Raw genomic sequence first — 19,900 nt, forward strand, 5'->3', positions numbered from 1 at the left:
CAGCTGATGACCTTAGCACAACACCCTGTCTTCCAAATATGGTTGTTTCTGGCTCGAATACTGCTCTACATAAATACTGTCAAATTGACGCTTTAAAATGTGAATCAACAATTCTGTAGGTAAGACCACTGTGAAACGTCTGTGAGGTCTGTCTTTTGTATACAGTCTATGGTCACCAAGAAACTTGAGCGTATTCCTATTCTTTCCACAGGTATTGCATTTCCCATGAAAAAACAAACAAACACATAAATAACAGAATTTCACCGTGCAAGATTTTTTTTTATTGAAATACAGATTTTAAAGAAATCGTTTACTTAAAAGGCACTGAATTCACAAAGCTTTTTAAAAGACACGACTCAAGTCAAATGCTGCAGTTTCTCATCAACTAAGCACTAGTTAGGAAGAAAACATAACTCTTCATTGAAGCCCTAGATTTCATCTTTAGTAGATTAGCTTTCAGGGGATTCTGCTGCAACAGAAGGAAAAGACAAGGAGGAGTCACAGAGATTTTACACACAGAATTAGCTCAGTGGAAAGTAAGATCACTGTTTTACTCACTGTGCTAAAAGAGTCAAACCATGGATAGTTTCCTGCCTTATAATTCCTCCTTATCCTTAATCCCTGAAGCCTAAAAAGCTTACTAATTAGCAAACCAGATAATATCTAAGACAGCAAATTTCTATCATGAGCAATTCTCTATTTGATAAGCAATAGAAGCTGTAAGAACGATCTTTTCACAGATTCAGGCTGGACAGCCACTCTTCAGCACATCTGGGGTTGCATGTTTGCTGCCCGGCAGCGCAGGACTTTCAAGAAGCTGTCGATCTTGTGCGAGTCCCGGCGAAAGCAGGACAGCAGTTTGGTAATCTTGTCCTGGCCGATCTCATTGGTCTCTATGAATGGAAGTGAAGTGATGGTCTGAGCAGCTGGACCCATCTGGACACAAACAGAGTCCGGGAAAAATTATTTTCATTTGACTTTATTTTTAAATATTCTTGGTTCAAATAAATGCATATTCAGAAATTATTGTTTGCAGCCCACACACCTTGCTAGATAGTATATCCAGGCCATCCTTAAGGTCTTTGGAGTGCTCCTGCATCTTCTGGATAGTTTTGGATAAGGTGCTTTGGGCTGAGTACGGGAGGACGTTAGTAGAGGAGGACAGGACTACAAGAGGGTCCGACCAAGCCTGCAGGAGGGAGCGAGCCAGGGACAACAGATCTGACTCCTAGAGGAGAAATCCAAACAATAAGGTGAAGGAGATTTTGGGAAAACAGAGGAAAACATGTGTGCACATAATGTCTCAGTGAGATGAAGACACCTTTGTTCTCGTTGGCTTTAAACTACTGTTTGAAGGGGCTCTTGAATAAATTGTGCCTTGTGTGAGCAGAGATGCAGAGATATTGAAGATATCAGAGATATGACATAGCAACAGTGTGACGGAGAGTAGGCAAGGTTGAAGTAAAATGACTTACTGATACTTGAAGTGCTTGTTCCTTGTCAGTGGGGGTCTGTAGAGAGGAGGTGTGGCACGCGTGAACCCTGTCTATAGGGAATACTTCAGAGCCCTGCTGTTTAAGTAAATGGGAAAAAATCAGACAGATTGTTCAGGCTTTAGCATGCTGACTTTTATTGATCACTGATAGCAATACTCTTTTCTGGCATTGTTGTATTATACTCAATTGAAAATAGCATTTGTATTTTATTTTATTCTATTGTATATAGTATTTTTATTTTATTCTATTCTATTCTATTGTGTACAGTTGTGTACAGTATCTTATTCTTATCTTATTCCAGTGTTTTTCTAATTTTTCTATATAACTTTGCACTATCCACTTTTCAGCGCAATTCAATAAAACTTTATTGATCCTGAAGGTCGACCCATGAAGGAAACCTGGTTAAGGCTGCCGACCTTTTGCCAGAGACATCTTACACTTATGACCATACATATTTTCTGCTGTAACAAAACAAATTTCCCAAGTGTGGGACTAATAAAGGTTATCTTAACTTACCTTATAACCAACAACTGCTTGGCAGGCTTTAATTCAACACAAAGGCTGCTGCTTTTTCAAGAGTTTAACCAAATGTTGTAACTTAGAAAACTGCTAATGAGGCAGCTTCAAGCAGACCCACTGCACTGCATGTCGAGCTAATAAGGAAGCATCAGCGTTTAAACAGGAAGTTTGTGTTTTTTATGTTTAGGGAGACTGTGACATTTTATTTACAGTGCAAACACAGACAGACACACACACACACACACAGGTACAGACCAGCTCCTGGGTGAGCATCGTGCTGAGCGCGTGCAGTTGGTCAGACTGTTGAGAGGCTCGATAGATGAGGTCGTTGATGGGGACGGCTCTGCACATTGCCACCACACACAACACTGTGAAGCATGAAAAGATGAGCGGAGGCAGAGTTAGAGAAAGCAGCTGCAGGGCCACAGTTTGGTGTCCTTTTGGCTTTTTCCCTTTTATTTAATAAGTACACTCCTCAAGCAGTCTTTCAGCTACATTTATAACCTGTTCTATAAAAGGTCTCATACAAATAGCTGTAAAAGTTTAAAATAAAAGTTTTCATTTATCATTATTATTAGCACTGTCCTCTTAAGGGCTGCCAAACCAACAATAATAGAATTTGAGCAATGCCGTGGCTTTATACTCATAATATTATTAAATCTGGTGCAGTGAATCATAAATAAACAAAAAATAAATGCATGTTATTTCACATCTTTGTAAATTATTTTTCTAAGATGAATGATTGAAGGAATAATTTTTCATATCATATATATACTACATCTCTGATGTATGGTAACTTTTGTCTTCCAAATCTTTCACATTTAAATGAATATTTGTGCGAGAGATTTCCGAAATGTGGTTGCTAAAGACCAAAACTTTGATTGTGAGCTGGTGAGCAAACTGGTAATATTGGTTCTAACTGTAATTAAGCTAAAATCCTCTTATGGGTAGAATCTCAGGTTTAATGTTTTTCATTTCTTTACATTTTTTGAGCAAGTAAATGATCTGTAGAGCACTATGAAGCTTTGTATTGGCTGAGCTCTTCTCACCCATCACGAGTTTGCCTCCCCTGATTCTTCTCTGAGCCATCTCTCTTCTTTTGCCGTCCGTCAGCTTCTGGTTCCTCGTCTTCTTGTCACTTTTGCCTTTTGCTCCTTTGTGCCTCCATTTTATAATTTCTTGGCTCCGGTCGTTTGGTTATGCAGCAGCAGGGTGACTCTGTGCTAATTACCAAGAACGTGCTGGAACCAGTTTATAATGAGAAACATGGCAGAGGGGCTTTGAATGGATGCAACAGGACGTAATTGCAGTTTGACAACTCTGTGTGTGTTTGTGTGTGTTTGTGTGTGTTGCATGAAGGTGGAAAACGTCCCTCCTTACTCTTAATTGACTGAATAAATAAAAACATTAATGTTCTGTAATAGCACGGTGGCACCTGCAGGTTCACGTGACTGACCAACAGCTTCTCAGGTGTTCTTTTTAGTATTTCAAGTTTCCAGCTTCAACTTTTCTACTCTTGATATTTATTGTTCTTTTAAGTCTGAAATGGTTTTTACAGGTTCTGTTTTTTCTAAAATCCAACTAATTTGAAGATTTGCAGTCAGAGTTCGTCATAGCACAGAAACACTACTGCAGGTTAGTCATGACCTTCTTATGGCTTCTGCTTGTTCTTCTTGGCCTCAGATCAGCGTTCATCAGCATAGCCAGTTGTACTTGTCTATGAAGCCAAATGACACAAATAAACTACCGACATAAAGACCTGGACCTCTAATTAGTTTTCTAATTCTAAATTCAGAAAAACCAAGGTTATTGTACTTTGTATATAAATCTTAGAAAGATGGTGTCAAATAAGATGTTTAGTATTGATGTCATTACCTTGGCCAAAACGGTGACACTGTGAAGATTTTTATTCAGGTGTCATTTAACACTCACATTAAAAACATGTCAGACTGCTATCTTTCATCTCCTACAATTTGGAAAACTGTGTGTTCAAGTTGTGTTTTCTATTCTCAGCTATTAATCAGGTTGTTGTAAAACCTTCTTGAAAAACCTTCAGCTGAAAAGACGACAACAAGAAGCAGAACGAGGCCTAGAAAGACGGTTCATGTTTCTCCCATTTTAATTTTTCTTCATTGGCTCACATTTCAGTCAAAAAATGGACTTAAAAGAGTAAATGGTTACACTCACTTGTTCCTTAAAGGACTTTTGATAATTTAGGAAGGAACAAAATTAAGATTAAGGAGTATGTTCTTTTGGCTCATGAAGAATTCCTACAAATGCACATATATAATGTTGTAATACAATACAAACTGTGCCAACAACAAACAAAAGACAACAGACTGTGCAAAATGTTAACCCCACCCCCACTCAAGGCGTAGTCGATAATCTGCCCTGCAAGCTGGGATGGTCTGGGATAGACCGATGACTGTAGAACTGATCCACATTCATTGGTTCAAATACTCACCTGACACGTCTGCTTGAACTGAAAGCTGTTTCAAAGATGGTTTCATACTGAAGTCTTAATATAAAGTCGAACTTGCACTAACTGCTGAATTTAAACACACCAGTTTAAGTCTTCGATGATTTTGCGGTTAATTTCAATTAAACTACAAAAGGGGAAACATTTTTTTATTTTTTATTTTAAGAAATAAAAACTATTCCATTTGTGAAACTGAGAAAAAACCCCCCGAGGGTTTTGAAGATATGTGAGTGCCAGTGTTTTTATAGAAAAGTGCAAACTTGATGTAATCACAATAAGGAAGAGAAAATGGGGCGTTCAAGACTCTAATGTGACAAAATGTATTACTATCTTAGTTGACAAAATAATTTTGGTCAGTGTTGATGTCCTTCGATAAAAGTTTGTTGACTGATTAGTTGGGCTTTAACATGATAAACAGACAGTTGGTTACATAATGGAACAAATGAGGTGTTATTGTTGAAAACGGGCCTCTGTACACGTGTAGATGTTTCATTAAACCCCATCCATGATTCATGATCAAAGTTACTGTTAAACATTCATATTTTTACATTTCTGACTAATTTGCTGTTACTAATGTTAAATCCTCCCAATTCTTTCGATCTTTGGGCTGAAGGAAGGACAATACTCGGTGTATCAATGCTCAATCAACAATCTTTAATTCCATACAATTCAACACTTTATGAGCATAAACCATCCGGATGGGGAGACATGCATGCAGAGGGTCACAGCAAATCTCAAACTGGTGGAGGGTTACTCAAACTCTTATAGCCTCTAGTGGCCCACACCTAGTCGTAAAAGCCTAAACATTCACATTCTTTCTCTCACACAGCGCCTAAGTTATGACCTCGGCTCCTTGTTTTTCTGCTCCCAACAAGGTGGTGGGGTGAACCTCCTGTGGAATGTGCTCTGTCTCCTCTGCTATCAGAGCACCAAGGCCCTGACTCTCTGCACACAATATTCTCTTCTTAACTCAGCAGTATAGTGCATCATAAAACAATATCATCCATTCACAATAAATCAGCAGTCTAATGTAATGCAAATCAGTTTAACTAATGCAAGAGTTATCACCTTCTTCTAATTCAGGAGAATAATGCAAACTAAAACTACATAATAATTTCACAATCATTAATCAGGGGTATAACATGGCATAAGATAATATTATAATCCCACACTAAACATCAAACAGGATTTACACGTTTTCAGAAAACAACACATTTTAAATTCTCTCCACACTTCTGAGCTGTAGTGTAGATTTGTAGATCTATTAGAGAAGATGATATAGAAGTATGAGGACAGGGAGACACTGTTAAAACGTTATGAGCTGTCTTGCTGCAGAGAAAGTGGAGTCTGTCATCCTTGAAATGCTCCCTAGATAGGCAGCTGGCAGGATTGAACGATGCTCTGCCTCTGTGGTCAAGTACAGACATCCATGAGCCACTGATGAGCGTGACAGATCAGGAAGCATGCATGAAGTGGACGTGTTAGGGAGAGTTTGCCATCAGAGTTAAAACACTTCAACTCAGTTTTTGATGATAGACACAACTAAAAATCCTGATCAGTTACAGACACACGTACACATGTAAAAGTTTGGAGTCAGCTTGTTTGGATCCCTGCAATCTTCTGTGACAGTGTGTGAGTGCAGTACCTCTGCCCCGTCTCCTGGAGCCCACAGTGTTTATCCTGGATTCATAACTATCTGCAAATAATCCTGTGAAACTTTACCACATAACAGTGCACTTATGTAGATATTTCACTAAATCTCATTTGTTACTTATGATAAATGTTACCAGTGATTGTTTATATTTCTTTACATTTCCAATAATTTAGTAAAACATTAAAGAGAATTTCACTGTTGTGAGAAAATAAGACGTTTCTAATTCACTTCAGACTTTTGAGCTGTAGTGTAGATTGCAATGTCACGGTCCTGGGTCGGTGACCCAGCGTTTTCTGTTTTGTATTGTTAATCTTTGATTTCTTGATGTCTTTGTTTGTTCGTAGGTTTTGGTTCTGTGTCAGTATCGGGTCTGAGTTTTCCAGGTGTCCCTTTTAGTTCAGTGTCAAGTCTGTGTCTTGAGAATTGTCTCTTGTTTCCTGTTTTACTTTGAAGGTTCATGTCTGATGTCAGTGTATTCAGTTTTGCTTCCCCTGTCTCGTCTTGTCAATTACTCCCAGCTGTGTTCCCCACCTGTTTGTAATCTCCCTGTGTTCTTTTGTGTGTATGTAAGTCATGTCTACTCGTGTACTAGTTGCTGGTCTGTGTGTGAGTCAACTGTGACCCTACTGTGTATTCTCCGTGTGTTTTCCCTGCCGTCCACCTTCCTGTGCCTCTGCTCACCCTCCCTCATGTTCGTGTTCATGTTTGCTGTTTAGTTTTTCCCAGTTCAGATTATCTTTAGTTCCGTTTTGCCATTTTTCACCTTGTGCTTTATTTTACAATAAACCACCTTCACATCTCAGCGAGTGCCTGCACTTGGATCCTCATTTATTTTCTCCACACGGCTCATCCCATGTGACAGTGTATGGTTATGTTATAGGAGTACCAGGACAGGGAGCCACTGTTAAAAAGTCATGAGCTGTGTTGCTGCAGAGAAAGTTGTTCACTCTGGTGGTTCTTTGAGTTTCTAAAAGTTGAATGGGATGTAGTCTGCCCCTCTGTGGAACCAGGTCCCAGTTTGAATTCAGAACAAAGACACTCTCTTCTTCTAAGATTAGACACAAAACTTTCTTCTTTAATAAATATTTATTTATAGTTACAGATCAATCAGCTGTCCGTGACCCATCCTTACAGGCTACAACTGCTGGTTAACCTGCCATCATGCACTGAGCACTTCTGCTCCACTCTTGTCTTTCCCTCTGAGTGAGTTAAAATATCCCGACTGCATCTCAGTAACATTTTTCTGTGCTCTCCCATCAGGTGTCAGGTTTCTTCCTGTTAAAAGGGAGTTTTTCCTCCTCACTGTCCCCAAGTGTTTGGTCTGAGAGGATTGTTTGATCTATTACTGTAGGGTTTTTACTTTATAATATAAGACAATTGTTAGTGGTGCTATGTAAATCAAATGGACTAAAATTCAACTTGAATGTGACTCCTAATCAAACCTGAAGTCATCCCAACCAATGTGAACATTCAGCACAATAAAATACGATGAAATCAACCACGCTGGCTACATAGAAGCAAAAGCAGCAGCTTCTTCCTGAGGTCCTCCTCAGCTCCAAACCCACCAGTGGAGGCGCTGTTTAACAACCAGCAGCTGTTATACTTAGTTTATAATTTAATAATTTCATTCTATGAAAATAAACTGTTTGAAAATAAGCATTTTAAAAAAGATTGTTTCATTGTTGATTGTTTCATTGTATGGTTTATTCTTTATGTATGTAAGTTCTTAAACTGCATACATGTATATATGAATTACTCACTCATATGCTGACATGTTAGCATACTGAGAACCTATTTCTCATATGGACACATTACACTTTTACGTTTCCTCACCTCATACATCATCTAATACAATGCTAATATTTTGTGAAGCAATGATGAATTTATTTCTTTATTCTATATAACTAGAAAAACATTAGAAAATCCAAGGAGCTGGTGGTAGACTTCCACAGGCACAAACATCCTCAACTGCAACCGCTTAACATCCAAGGTATCGACATCGAGGCTGTGAACAGCTACAGGTACTTCATTGTTCATCTGAACAATAAACTGGACTGGACTCACAATTCAGGCACCCTCTACAGGAAAGGGCAGAGCAGGCTGTACCTGCTGCGGAGACTCAGGTCTTTCGGAGTGAAGGGCCCACTCCTGAAGACCTTCTATGACTCTGTGGTGGCCTCAGCCATCTTTTACGGTGTGGTCTGCTGGGGTGGCAGCCTCTCTGCCGGGGATAGGAAGAGACTGAACAGGCGGATCAGAAGGGCCAGCTCTGTTCTAGGATGCCCTCTGGACCCAGTGGAGGTGGTGAGTGACAGGAGAACGGCGGCTAAGCTGTCAATACCTGTTGGACAACATCTCCCACCCCATGCAGCAGACTGTGACAGCACTGAGCAGCTCCTTCAGTGGCTGCAGCACCCACGGTGTGGGACGGAGAGATTTCACAGGTCTTTCCTTCCTACTGCTGTCAGACTCCACAACATGGTCTCTGCAGATGACCACACACACACACACACACACACACACACACACACACACACACACACACACACACACACACACACACACACACACACACACACACACACATCCAATGCACAATGGTAACTTTCACCCTGTTTCACCCTGTGCAATATTACCAAGAGCAATTTTCTAACATAACAAAGTATTTTAATCTATTTTGTATAGTATGTTATTCTATTTTATCTTATTCTATTCTATTAGGTTTCTTTGTACTCTCTGCCATGACCAAAACATTTCTCACATGTGGAACTAATAAAGGTTTATCTTATCTTATCTTAAATAAAGCTATTGTCTCCAGCAAGATAGGCAGAGTTTCTAAAACTGTGTGTCTCTGTTTCCTGACCCTTTGACTGTGAGGTCTTAATGCATTATAATATAATATTATATATTATTATTAATTAATATAACTGCTGCAAATGTTTAAGGTTGGGTTCACCTTTATATTTTGTTTAATCTAAAATAATGCATCATATTTTATAACGTCACATATATGTAATCTGGCTGTCCTATGAGGCAGCCTCTGTTTCTACCTGTTCAGGTAAAGTAGAATCACTGCGGCTATCACCACCTAAGAAAAAGATGATATGTGTGTCCTCATAAGGATAAAGAACTGCGTTGGTGTGTGGGACTACACCCTATATGTTTACAATGTTAAATGATAATTATGAGACAATGCAGTTCAGGTCATTTTACAGAGAAACGTGAAAGTAATATAACAAGTAATGTAATGAATTACTTTCTCCTGGGAGTAATTACTGCATCACTTTTAAGAAAGCAGTTCTGTGTAATATGTGTAGTACATGACTTTTTTGAGTAATGACCAACACTGATCACATAAATGCATAAATGTAATGTTTTTGCTGCTTAGCGATAGTGGTGACTCTCAAAGCTGAGCCAATGAGAGCCCAGTGAGAAATCACAAGGATCAATTAGGAATGAAATCAATAAATGATATAAATAATGGAATCAGAATCGCTAAACTTTTTTATTAATCCATGATCCCTTTGAGTTGCTTGGGTTTTCCTTTGATACTTCAAGAAGACGAGATCAAAATTCAAACTTCTCCAAACATTACCGAACACAGTGGGACTTTTTCTCAATGAGCGCATCCTGTAAAAGTGGTTATGTTGTGATATGGAGTGCTATGCCTATCTACTCATGATATTTCTACCCCGGCAACCCAATTTTCAGACGAATGTCAGTTTTTTATTTACTCATGTAGGCTAAAAAGATACATATTAACTCAGTCATAGTGCTAATTGTTACAGTTAAACAGGTTCTTCTGAAGCTCCCAGGTGTGCAAGTCAATGGACAAAGTATAGGATCACCATTTTTCCATGTTTCCTTTTCCCATCATGCTGTGCCTCAGAGAGATGTGCTTCTTTTCACTGTGAACTTCTGGGACGGCTGCCTCACTTAGCACCTCCTGCCTCAGACCTAAAAATAGAGCAGACTGCAGACTGGAGCTCAAACTGAACGCCAACTCTGGAATCAGGACAGATACATGAAAGCATAAACACAGCAGCTGAGGAAGAAGGATGCGTGGGTGCATGTTATGTGCAGATATGCTTCCCTTATCTATCCAAGCCTAGGTTTGTGAGGAGGACATTTGTTAAACTCTAGCAGACAGTGCTTCTTGTCTGTCCTTCATATATACTAGAGAGTTCTCTCCTGAAATGTACAGCCATTACTCACCGGTCTTAAAAAAGTGCTGCTGTGTTGCTTTTAGATTAAGAAAATCAACTTTCTAGAATATTCAAAGGCGGTTCTTTTACAACAGAATTTATTTGTTCCTCAAATGAAAAACTAAAGGTTGAAAAGCACTAAAATGGCAGTTACCTGAGACAGCAATTATTAAAAGATCATTAAAAACTTTTAAAAACACAGTTTCAGCGCAATGTAAACCTGAACTGAAATATTTCATTTATTTCAATTTTTCTCCTGGACTTTGGACAGGAAAGGAAGTTTAATGAGATTGGCCTAAAATTTGAAAGAACTGTTGCATCAAGATTTGTTTTTTTCCGTGTCCAATAGTGTCAAAGACTTCTTTAAAAAGACAAGTGGGGATAATACTGAGGTGACACATAGAGGGCAGATATTCTAAATCCTGATGAGATTCTTTATTCCTCTTCAGCTCCCAAATAACTTGCCGCTACTTTAATTCCCAAAAATGAATAGTTAATGCACGTAGCAGTAAGTAATGGATGAAATGAGGTGGACATGACTTTTGGCAGTTTAAACTGCAGGCAGACCATTCGCAGTCATATTCAAAGCTATGGGAAATTTATAATCACCAATTGATGCTACTTTCTAAAAATTTAATTTTTAGATAATTTTTTTAAGGGTTACTATAGGGATGTCAGTTTTTCTCATCAAACCTTTACAGAAATGTTACTTCAGGGTCACAATTTGTTTCTCTGTTAAAATAAAATAAGATCTTAGTTAAACAATGAGACCTGGAACCATCAGTTTGACTGTCTTTGCTTTTAAACCAATTATATAGAATTTCAAATGCTCTGAAAGGAGGGATCTCCTGTTTTTTCCAAGAACAGGCCTTTTTCAATCCCTATATATGAATAATGAGTTATAACCACTTATATCATTATGCTACATATAATAATCATCTCCACACAAAAACACACAAAACATTGTTCTCTCAGTTGGCAGCTGTACATGGAGTTTAAAATAAAGCAGGTCTGTGCATTTTTATCCAAAAGCCTAAAAGCAAAGAGGTGAACCAATTTTTTTTTCAAGTTTAAAAATATTGCTGCCAGTTTGCCAATGGCTCAGTCACATTAGAGTGAACATAGAACTGCAGCTTTTTGTGATTAGGAAACATCGAAGGCTGCTCAGAAATTGCACTCAATGTTTGATGACCAATTGCAAGTAGTTGCAATCAGCACGAGTGCGTGCACTGATAAGAGTGATTCATCAGGTGCACCTCTCTTTGCAGTGTGGGGCTCAACGGCTGTATTCTACTTATGCTCCAAAATAAAAACAAGGTTGTTGAGCGCCCTCTGCAGTTGTCCAGAAATAGTGACATTGTTACTCTGCAGTAACTATGTCACTATTTGTGGAAGAATTTCTCTCTTTCTCTTTAAAAAGTGTGAGATTCTCGCTCTACTCTGAACGTGAGTTAATATGAGGACAAATTTGATGCATCTATAACTAATATATTGTTAACAAGAAGTTTTGCACGAATCTTATTAGAAAGTATATCTTTCAACTGGAACATTTTAAGGACGATTTGTGATGGTGGGAAGGGTTCTTTCTTTTTTTTTTAAATTTGATGACTTTGGATGGAATGAGCCGTATACAGTCCCAGTCCACCACCAATGCATTTGTGTCACTGACAATGCTTCTGTAGTCCTATTCAATTCAGTTTCATTTGTACATCGCCAAATCACAACAGTCACATCAAGGTTTTATTGTAAGGAAGAGACCCTACAATAATACAGGGAAAGACCCAACAATCAAGCAACACCAATCAAGCACATGGCGACAGTGGGAAGGGAAAAACTCCAGCAGAACCAGGCTCAGGGAGAAGCAGCCATCTGCTGCTACCAGTCGGAGTAAAGGAAGGAACATAGGACAAAATACACACTGTGGAAGAGAGCCTATGATTAATAATTAAAAATTAAGGCCAGCACATTAATTAATGATTAAATGCAAAATGGAGTAGAAACACAGTGCATCAAGCCCCAAGCAGCCTAGACCTATTGCAGGGTAACTAAGGAAGGATTCAGGGTCACCTCCTCCAGCCCTAACTATATGCTATATCAAAAAGCTTTGAGTTTAAAGTCTTAAGCCTAATCACAAAAGTTGTCTCCCATATCCAAATTGGGAGATGTTTCCACGGAAGAGAGCCCTGAAAACTGAAGGCTGTGCTTTCTATTCAATATCATAGGGAAACGCAAATTACTCTATTGGGGTGATACACTACTCTAAGGTATTTAAGATAAGATAAGGCCTGATTATTCAAGACATTGTATGTGACTAGAAGGATTTTAAATTCAATTTAGGACTCAGCAGGGGGGCAATGAAGCAAAGCGAATATGGGTGAAATATGCATGCTCTTTCCCCATCAGTACTTTTAGGACATCTTTATAATAATCAATTACAGTAGGCCAGTAGAAGTAATAAATATATGAACTAGTTTTTCAGCATTACTCTGAGACATAGAGATATTATTTAGAGATATTGTGCAAATGCAAGAAAGCAGTCCTACACATGTGTTTAACCCCTTCACCCATAGTTTGCTGCTTTATAAGAAAGCCCTCCGCAAAGCCAGAACATCTTACTATTCATCACTGATTGAAGAAAATCAGAACAACCCCAGGTTTCTCTTCAGCACTGTAGCCAGGCTGACAAAAAGTCAGAGCTCTGTTGAGCCAACAATCCCTTTAACGTTAACTAGTAATGACTTCATGAACTTCTTCACAAATAAAATTTTTATCATTAGAGAAAAAATTACCAGTAATCACCCCACAGATGTAATATTATCTACAGCTACTCTTAGTACCATTGATGTTAAGTTAGACTCTTTTTCTCCAATTGATCTTTCTGAGTTAACTTCAATAATTACTTCCTCCAAACCATCAACGTGTCTTTTAGACCCCATTCCTACAAAACTGCTCAAAGAAGTCCTGCCATTAATTAATTCTTCGATCTTAAATATGATCAACCTATCTCTAATGATCGGCTATGTACCACAGGCCTTCAAGCTGGCTGTAGTTAAACCTTTACTCAAAAAGCATCTCTAGACCCAGCAGCCTTAGCTAATTATAGGCCAATCTCCAACCTTCCTTTCATATCAAAAATCCTTGAAAGAGTAGTTGTCAAACAGCTAACAGATCATCTGCAGAGGTTTATTTGAAGAGTTTCAGTCAGGTTTCAGAGCTCATCACAGCACAGAAACAGCTTTAGTGAAGGTTACAAATGATCTTCTTATGGCCTCTGACAGTGGACTCATCTCTGTGCTTGTCCTGCTAGACCTCAGTGCAGCGTTCGATACTGTCGACCATAATATCCTATTAGAGCGATTAGAACATGCTGTAGGTATTACAGGTACTGCACTGCAGTGGTTTGTATCATATCTATCTAATAGACTCCAATTTGTGCATGTAAATGGAGAGTCCTCTTCACACACTGAGGTTAATTATGGAGTTCCACAGGGTTCAGTGCTAGGACCAATTCTGTTTACATTATACATGCTTCCCTTAGGCAGCATCATTAGAAGACATAGCATACATTTACACTGCTATGCAGATGACACCCAGCTCTATCTGTCCATGAAGCCAGATAACACACACCAATTAGTTAAACTGCAGGAATGTCTTAAGACATAAAGAGCTGGATGGCCGCTAACTTTCTGCTTCTTAATTCAGATCAAACTGAGGTTATTGTACTCGGCCCTGAAAATCTTAGAAATATGGTATCTAAGCAGATTCTTACTCTGGATGGCATTACCTTGGCCTCCAGTAACGCTGTGAGGAACCTTGGAGTCATTTTTGACCAGGACATGTCCTTCAACGCACATATTAAACAAATATGTAAGACTGCGTTCTTCCATTTGAACAACATCTCTAAAATTAGAAATATCCTGTCTCAGAGTGACGCTGAAAAACTAGTTCATGCATTTATTACTTCCAGGCTGGACGACTGTAATTCATTATTATCAGGATGTCCAAAAAACTCCCTGAAAAGCCTTCAGCTGATCCAAAATGCTGCAGCAAGAGTCCTGACAGGGACTAGAAAGAGAGAGCAGATTTCTCCTGTTTTGGCTTCCCTTCATTGGCTTCCTGTTAAGTCCAGAATTGAATTCAAAATCCTGCTCCTCACATACAAGGTCTTAAATAATCAGGCCCCATCTTATCTTAATGACCTTGTAGTACCATATCACCCTATTAGAGCACTTCGCTCTCGCTCTGCAGGCCTACTTGTTGTTCCTAGAGTATTTAAAAGTAGAATGGGAGGCAGAGCCTTCAGTTTTCAGGCCCCTCTTCTGTGGAACCAGCTTCCAGTTTGGATTCGGGAGACAGACACTATCTCTACTTTCAAGATTAGGCTTCAAACTTTCCTTTTTGCTAAAGCATATAGTTAGGGCTGGACCAGGTGACCCTGAATCCTCCCTTAGTTATGCTGCAATAGACGTAGGCTGCCGGGGATTCCCATGATGCATTGAGTTTTTCCTTTCCAGTCACCTTTCTCACTCACTATGTGTTCACAGACCTCTCTGCATTGAATCATATCTGTTATTAACCTCTGTCTCTCTTCCACAGCATGTCTTTATCCTGTCTTCCTTCTCTCACCCCAACCGGTCGCAGCAGATGGCCCCGCCCCTCCCTGAGCCTGGTTCTGCCTGAGGTTTCTTCCTGTTAAAAGGGAGTTTTCCTTCCCGCTGTCGCCAAAGTGCTTGCTCATAGGGGGTCATATGATTGTTGGGTTTTTCTCTTATGAAGCGCCTTGAGGCGACTTTTGTTGTGATTTGGCGCTATATAAATAAAATTGAATTAAATTGAATAGTGCTAACTACAGTGGACAGCTATTCAAAGGCTGTTTTCTTGTATTTGTGTCAGTGTTGATGGTATACTTCCACTAGTTTAACTAACTGGTGTGTGTCATCTGGCTTCATGGATAGATAAAGCTGGGTATCATCTGCATAGAATGAAAATGCTGTGCCTTTTGATAATACTACCTAAGGAAAACAGAACAGAACCCCGGTGGAACTCCACTGATTATATAGTGAGATCAATGAGCTCAGGCTGTTACATGCACGCTACTGATTTCCATTAAAATAAAGAATAAGTGACAACATTCTACTGTGCAAGAAAAACTTTAATGAAATACAGAGTTAAAAGAAACAGTTCAGTTAAAAGGCACTAAGGCAACAATGCTTTTTAAAAGATGTCATTTAATCTAAAGTGCAAATGCTGCAGTTAATTAAGCATTAGTTAGGAAGAAAACATTCTCCACTCATTTTCTCCTTTAGTAGTATGACTTTGTGGGGATACTGCTTTAACACAACAAAAGGATGAGGAGGAGTCACAGGTTGACACACCGATTTGCTTCCATTCGTGACCACTGTCTGGTCACTTCATAATGCCAGGCCAGCTGGAAATCAAAATGGAAAGGTGCTCCATCAAGAAAGACAATGACACATTACTAAGGTCGGACAACAGTCTGCAGCTCCCCTTCCTATACTTTAAATCTGTTAACCTTTAAGGCTACTATTTAACAATCCTCCATAGTGTAAAGGTTTACACGTGTGCATAAACAAGCAAAAGATCTCCTGGCATAATCCCAGGAGGAGACACAAACTTCTTTGGGGTTGCATCAGGAAGGCCATCCAGCATAAAACACAATTAAACAAGGGGAGCGATCCACTGTGGTAACCCCTTGAGAATAAGGCAACAGCTGAAAGCAGATTTAATTTATACATACACACTGAGAAATGGAGCAAGAAGGTCAATTTTTATGTGTTTTTGTAACTTATAACTCCTCCTTATCCTCGTGTTGCAAAACTAATCAGCAGGTAGGAATATAGTACCATGTATAATTCTATAGGCAGTACAAGCTTTCAGAACAATCTCCCCACAGAGTCAGGCTGGACACCCACTCTTCAGCACATCTCTGGTTGCATCTTTGCTGCCCGGCAGCGTAGGACTTTCAGGAAGCTGTCAATCTTGTGAGAGTCCCGACGGAGGCAGGACAGCAGAAAGTTGAAGTTGATCAACTTGGTAATCTTGTCCTGGCCGAGGCTGGTGCCTCCTCGGTAGGGCAGTGAAGTGATGGCCTGAGCAGATGAACCCATCTGGACACAAACAGGCCGGGAAAAATCATTTTAATGATACATTTTGTATTTGCACTGTAAATGAAAATAACTTTTTATTTTCCCCCCAAAGCTCCTGCAGCCATCTCTTACACACCTTGCTAGATAGTACATCCAGGCCATCCTTGAGACTTTTGGAGTACTGCTGCATCTCCTGGATCTTGTTGAATATGGTGCTTTGTGCTGGGTGAGGCAGGGCACTAGCGGAGGAGGACAGGAGTACGAGAGGGTCCGACCAGGCTTGGAGGAGGGAGCGAGCCAGGGACATCAAATCTGACTCCTGGACAAGAAATAAATAGAAACAATACCACAAGAAGGTGAAGATGTTTGTGGGAAAACAGAAGCAGTATGCAGATTTGTGTCAGTCAGATACAGATTTCTTACTTTTGTCTAACTAAAGTTAAAAGGGGGGCAGGGGACTTCCCATGATGCACTCAGTGTTTCCTCTTTTCAGTGTCTGTGTGTTTACACACCACTCTGCATTTGATCATTAGCGATTATAAAACTCAGGCTCTCTTCCACAGTGTCTCTTTTGGCCTGTTTACCTCCGATTACCCTAAATCGATCACAGCTGAATCCGAGGCTGGTTCTGCGAAAGGAAGTTCTGTAAAAAGGAAGTTTTTCCTTCCCACCGTCACCAAGGGGGTCATCTGATTGTTGTGGTTTTTTCTCTCTAGTCTTTACCCTACAATATAAAGCACCTAAAGGCAACTTGTTGTGACTTTGCTCCATCTAAATAAAACAGATATCATTGAATTGTGTTGAAAATGCCCCTTTTTTCTCATTAGCTTTTGTAGACAGTCAAATCCACACAGTCATTCTCAAAGTACTCTTTAAATGCCTTACTGCTTAAAGGGGTCTCTGGAATATAATGTATTTCGCATGAGCTTGCAAGGTTGACATTCAATTTGATGTATAAGAGACAGTGGGGAAGGTGTTAAATACAAAACTGAATAATATGTGGTTAAAGCACATGGAAGCAAACAATAATGTCAATACTGGAGTAAAAGCACTTACCGATACTTGAAGTGCTTGGTCCTTGTCAATGGGCGTCTGTAGAGAGGAGGTGTGGCACATTGCGGGACGCGGCATGATCACCCTGCCTATAGGAGGGAAGTGAGAGTCCTGGGAGGGACAGAAGTTGAGCGTTAGTCTCTTTAAAAAAAGAAAACGAACAGATTTTTCTCTGTGATGGAACGTAAGGATGCAGAATGCTTTAATTCAACAGAAAGGCTTTCAATCCCCACTTTTCAGGACATTAAATGAATATTGTCCTGCTCGAATAGATCAGTTAAAATTGTTTGCTGTAATTCAGTGCATAGTTCCTGAAGATGAGGCAGCTTCAAGCAGACCCACTGCACTGCATGTCAAGCTAATAAGGAAGCATCGGGTTTAAACAGGAAGTTTGTGTTTTTTATGTTTGGGGAGACTGTGACATTTCATTTACAGTGCAAACACACACACACAAACAGGTACAGACCAGCTCCTGGGTGAGCGTCGTGCTGAGCGAGTGCAGTTTGTCAGAGTGCTGAGAGGCTCGCTCGAGCAGTTCGTTGATGGGGACGGCTCTGCACATTGCCACCACACACAACACTGTGAAGCATGAAAAGATGAGCGGAGGCAGAGTTAGAGAAAGCAGCTGCAGGGCCACAGTTTGGTGTCCTTTTGGCTTTTTCCCTCTTTTTCTCTTACGTCTGCTTATCGGGGGGGCTGGGTGGAATGCGAGCATCATTCAACAGGTACAGCTGTCATTTGTTTTTCCTTATTTTTCTTTTATGTTTGAGTTAAAATTTCTGACCTGCATCTAATCTATAAAAGGTATACTTTATTTATAGAAACAAAATTTCTTGTTAATCATAAATATAAATATTACGCTGGGTCTGATAACTGATTTTCAATCTGGCTTTAGTCAATGCAAAAGTGCCATCATCAGTGCTGCCATTATAATTATTAGGTTAATTTAATTCAAAATGTTATGCACTGAAAAATACATTAAGAATACATTATTATGGCTTTCTAACTTCTAGTATAATAAATAAATAAATAAAAACAAATTAATAGCCAACTCTGGTGCAATCATTTTTAAACATAACTTTTTAAAATCCCCTTAAAAAAAAACAAAAAAAATATCTTTTTTTTAATAATTACTACAATACGTTGAATAACAAGCAAGAACACTTAGTGAAAAAAGTATATTAGTGAATGAATGGTACGTGTCATATAATTTTATTGAAAGCTAATCTAAATTTGGTTTATATAGGGCAAAGAAATGATCAGACCACTGCAATAAACAATGTTAATAGGATGATATTTACGTTTAATATATGCGATACAGATGCATATATTGATGTTATGCAGTTTGGTTGTCAGTGCTGGTGAGCAAACTTGTAACAGTGTTGTTTCTAAATATAATCACGCTTACAAATTTGTATCTTGTTGGTACAAAACTGTAGAACCTCAGGTCTGAACATTTACATTTTCATAAACACAGATTTTAACTTCTAACATTTTCTTTTAAAGCAAATGATCCATTCTAAGCATCGTGGACTGTTCTGTACAAATCAGTTTTCAGAAGTAAAACGGCTACGCTGAGCTCACCTGTCATGAAGAGGTTGGTTCCACTGGTTCTTCTCTGAGCCATCTCTCTTCTTTTTCTGTCCGTTAGCCGTCGCTTCTTCTCCTCGTCGCTTTTTCTTCTTCTTGGTCCATCTTGCCTCCATTTTATAGTTCTTTGGCTCCAGTTGTTTGGTTATGCAGGAGCAGGGTGACTGTGTGCTAATTGTCAAGAACTTGCTGGAACCAGTTTATAATGAGAAACATGGTGGAGGGGCTTTGAATGGATGCAACAGGATGCAGTCACAGGTTGATAAGGTGTGTGTGTGTGTGTGTGTGTGTGTGTGTGTGTGTGTGTGTGTGTGTGTGTGTGTGTGTGTGTGTGTGTGTGTGTGTGTGGTGGGGTAAGGTGGAAAATGTTTGTTCCTGATTCTGATTGGGTGGATGAATAAAAATGCTCACATAAAGTTTTGTAAAAGCGCCGTGACACATGCAGGTTTGACGTAACCAACCAACAGGTTCTCCCACAGGACACGAAAACTCTAACACAACTCTAACACACCTGGATTACAACTGATCTTTTCAGTCCTTGAGCTTCTTCCATTTAAGCCATTAAACTTACAATTCTCATTAAATGATCTAGATGACATGACATAAGTCAAAGTAGAAATGAAAATCTTCAGTTTTAATAACCAGGATGAGCTGTGGGACCAAACAATTTGTAAGTTGACCGTTAATCTTCTTACAAATGTATTTTACAAATCACAAATATTTAGAAAAATATTAAAATATTGTTATAAATAAAATATGAGAATAATATTATGAATTCCTTAGTAATACGTACCAGT

The 19,900-nt window shown here is 39.2% G+C and overlaps 2 protein-coding genes across 2 annotated transcripts in view; both read right to left on the minus strand.

Annotated features, from left to right (window-relative positions):
* Positions 1–269: 269 nt before the first annotated feature.
* The window catches only part of LOC147331756 (prolactin-2-like), a 35,961-nt gene continuing 16,330 nt past the window's right edge, over positions 270–19,900 (minus strand). The window contains exons 2-6 of the mRNA XM_086287970.1: positions 3,065–3,256; positions 2,271–2,383; positions 1,476–1,571; positions 1,046–1,228; positions 270–936 (exon numbers count right to left, since the gene is read on the minus strand). Coding sequence (XP_086144096.1) covers positions 763–936; positions 1,046–1,228; positions 1,476–1,571; positions 2,271–2,383; positions 3,065–3,104 — 606 coding nt within the window. The 5' untranslated portion in view covers positions 3,105–3,256 and the 3' untranslated portion in view covers positions 270–762. The remainder of the gene's footprint in view (positions 937–1,045; positions 1,229–1,475; positions 1,572–2,270; positions 2,384–3,064; positions 3,257–19,900) is intronic.
* LOC147331757 (prolactin-1) lies at positions 15,485–19,407 on the minus strand. Its single transcript, XM_086290511.1, has 5 exons — positions 19,098–19,407; positions 17,980–18,092; positions 17,517–17,624; positions 16,597–16,779; positions 15,485–16,481 (listed from the first exon to the last, which is right to left on the minus strand). Exons 1-5 carry the CDS (start codon positions 19,138–19,140, stop codon positions 16,290–16,292), a joined length of 639 nt encoding a protein of 212 aa, XP_086146637.1. The 5' UTR covers positions 19,141–19,407; the 3' UTR covers positions 15,485–16,289.

Source organism: Aulonocara sp. 'chitande type north' Nkhata Bay, linkage group LG4, assembly GCF_057382095.1.
Source record: "Aulonocara sp. 'chitande type north' Nkhata Bay isolate Kocher_YH1m ecotype deep benthic linkage group LG4, A_spYH_male_GT1.1, whole genome shotgun sequence".
NCBI lineage: Eukaryota > Metazoa > Chordata > Actinopteri > Cichliformes > Cichlidae > Aulonocara > Aulonocara sp. 'chitande type north' Nkhata Bay.

Bases quoted from the DNA above. Each gene is read 5' to 3' on its own strand.
- LOC147331757 (XM_086290511.1), bottom strand. From the start codon at position 19,140: ATGGCTCAGAGAAGAACCAGTGGAACCAACCTCTTCATGACAG. The intron at 18,093-19,097 runs GTGAGCTCAGCG...CATGCTTCACAG, and splicing joins AACCAACCTCTTCATGACAG to TGTTGTGTGTGGTGGCAATG. The intron at 16,482-16,596 runs GTGTGTAAGAGA...GTTTGTGTCCAG, and splicing joins TGGATGTACTATCTAGCAAG to ATGGGTTCATCTGCTCAGGC.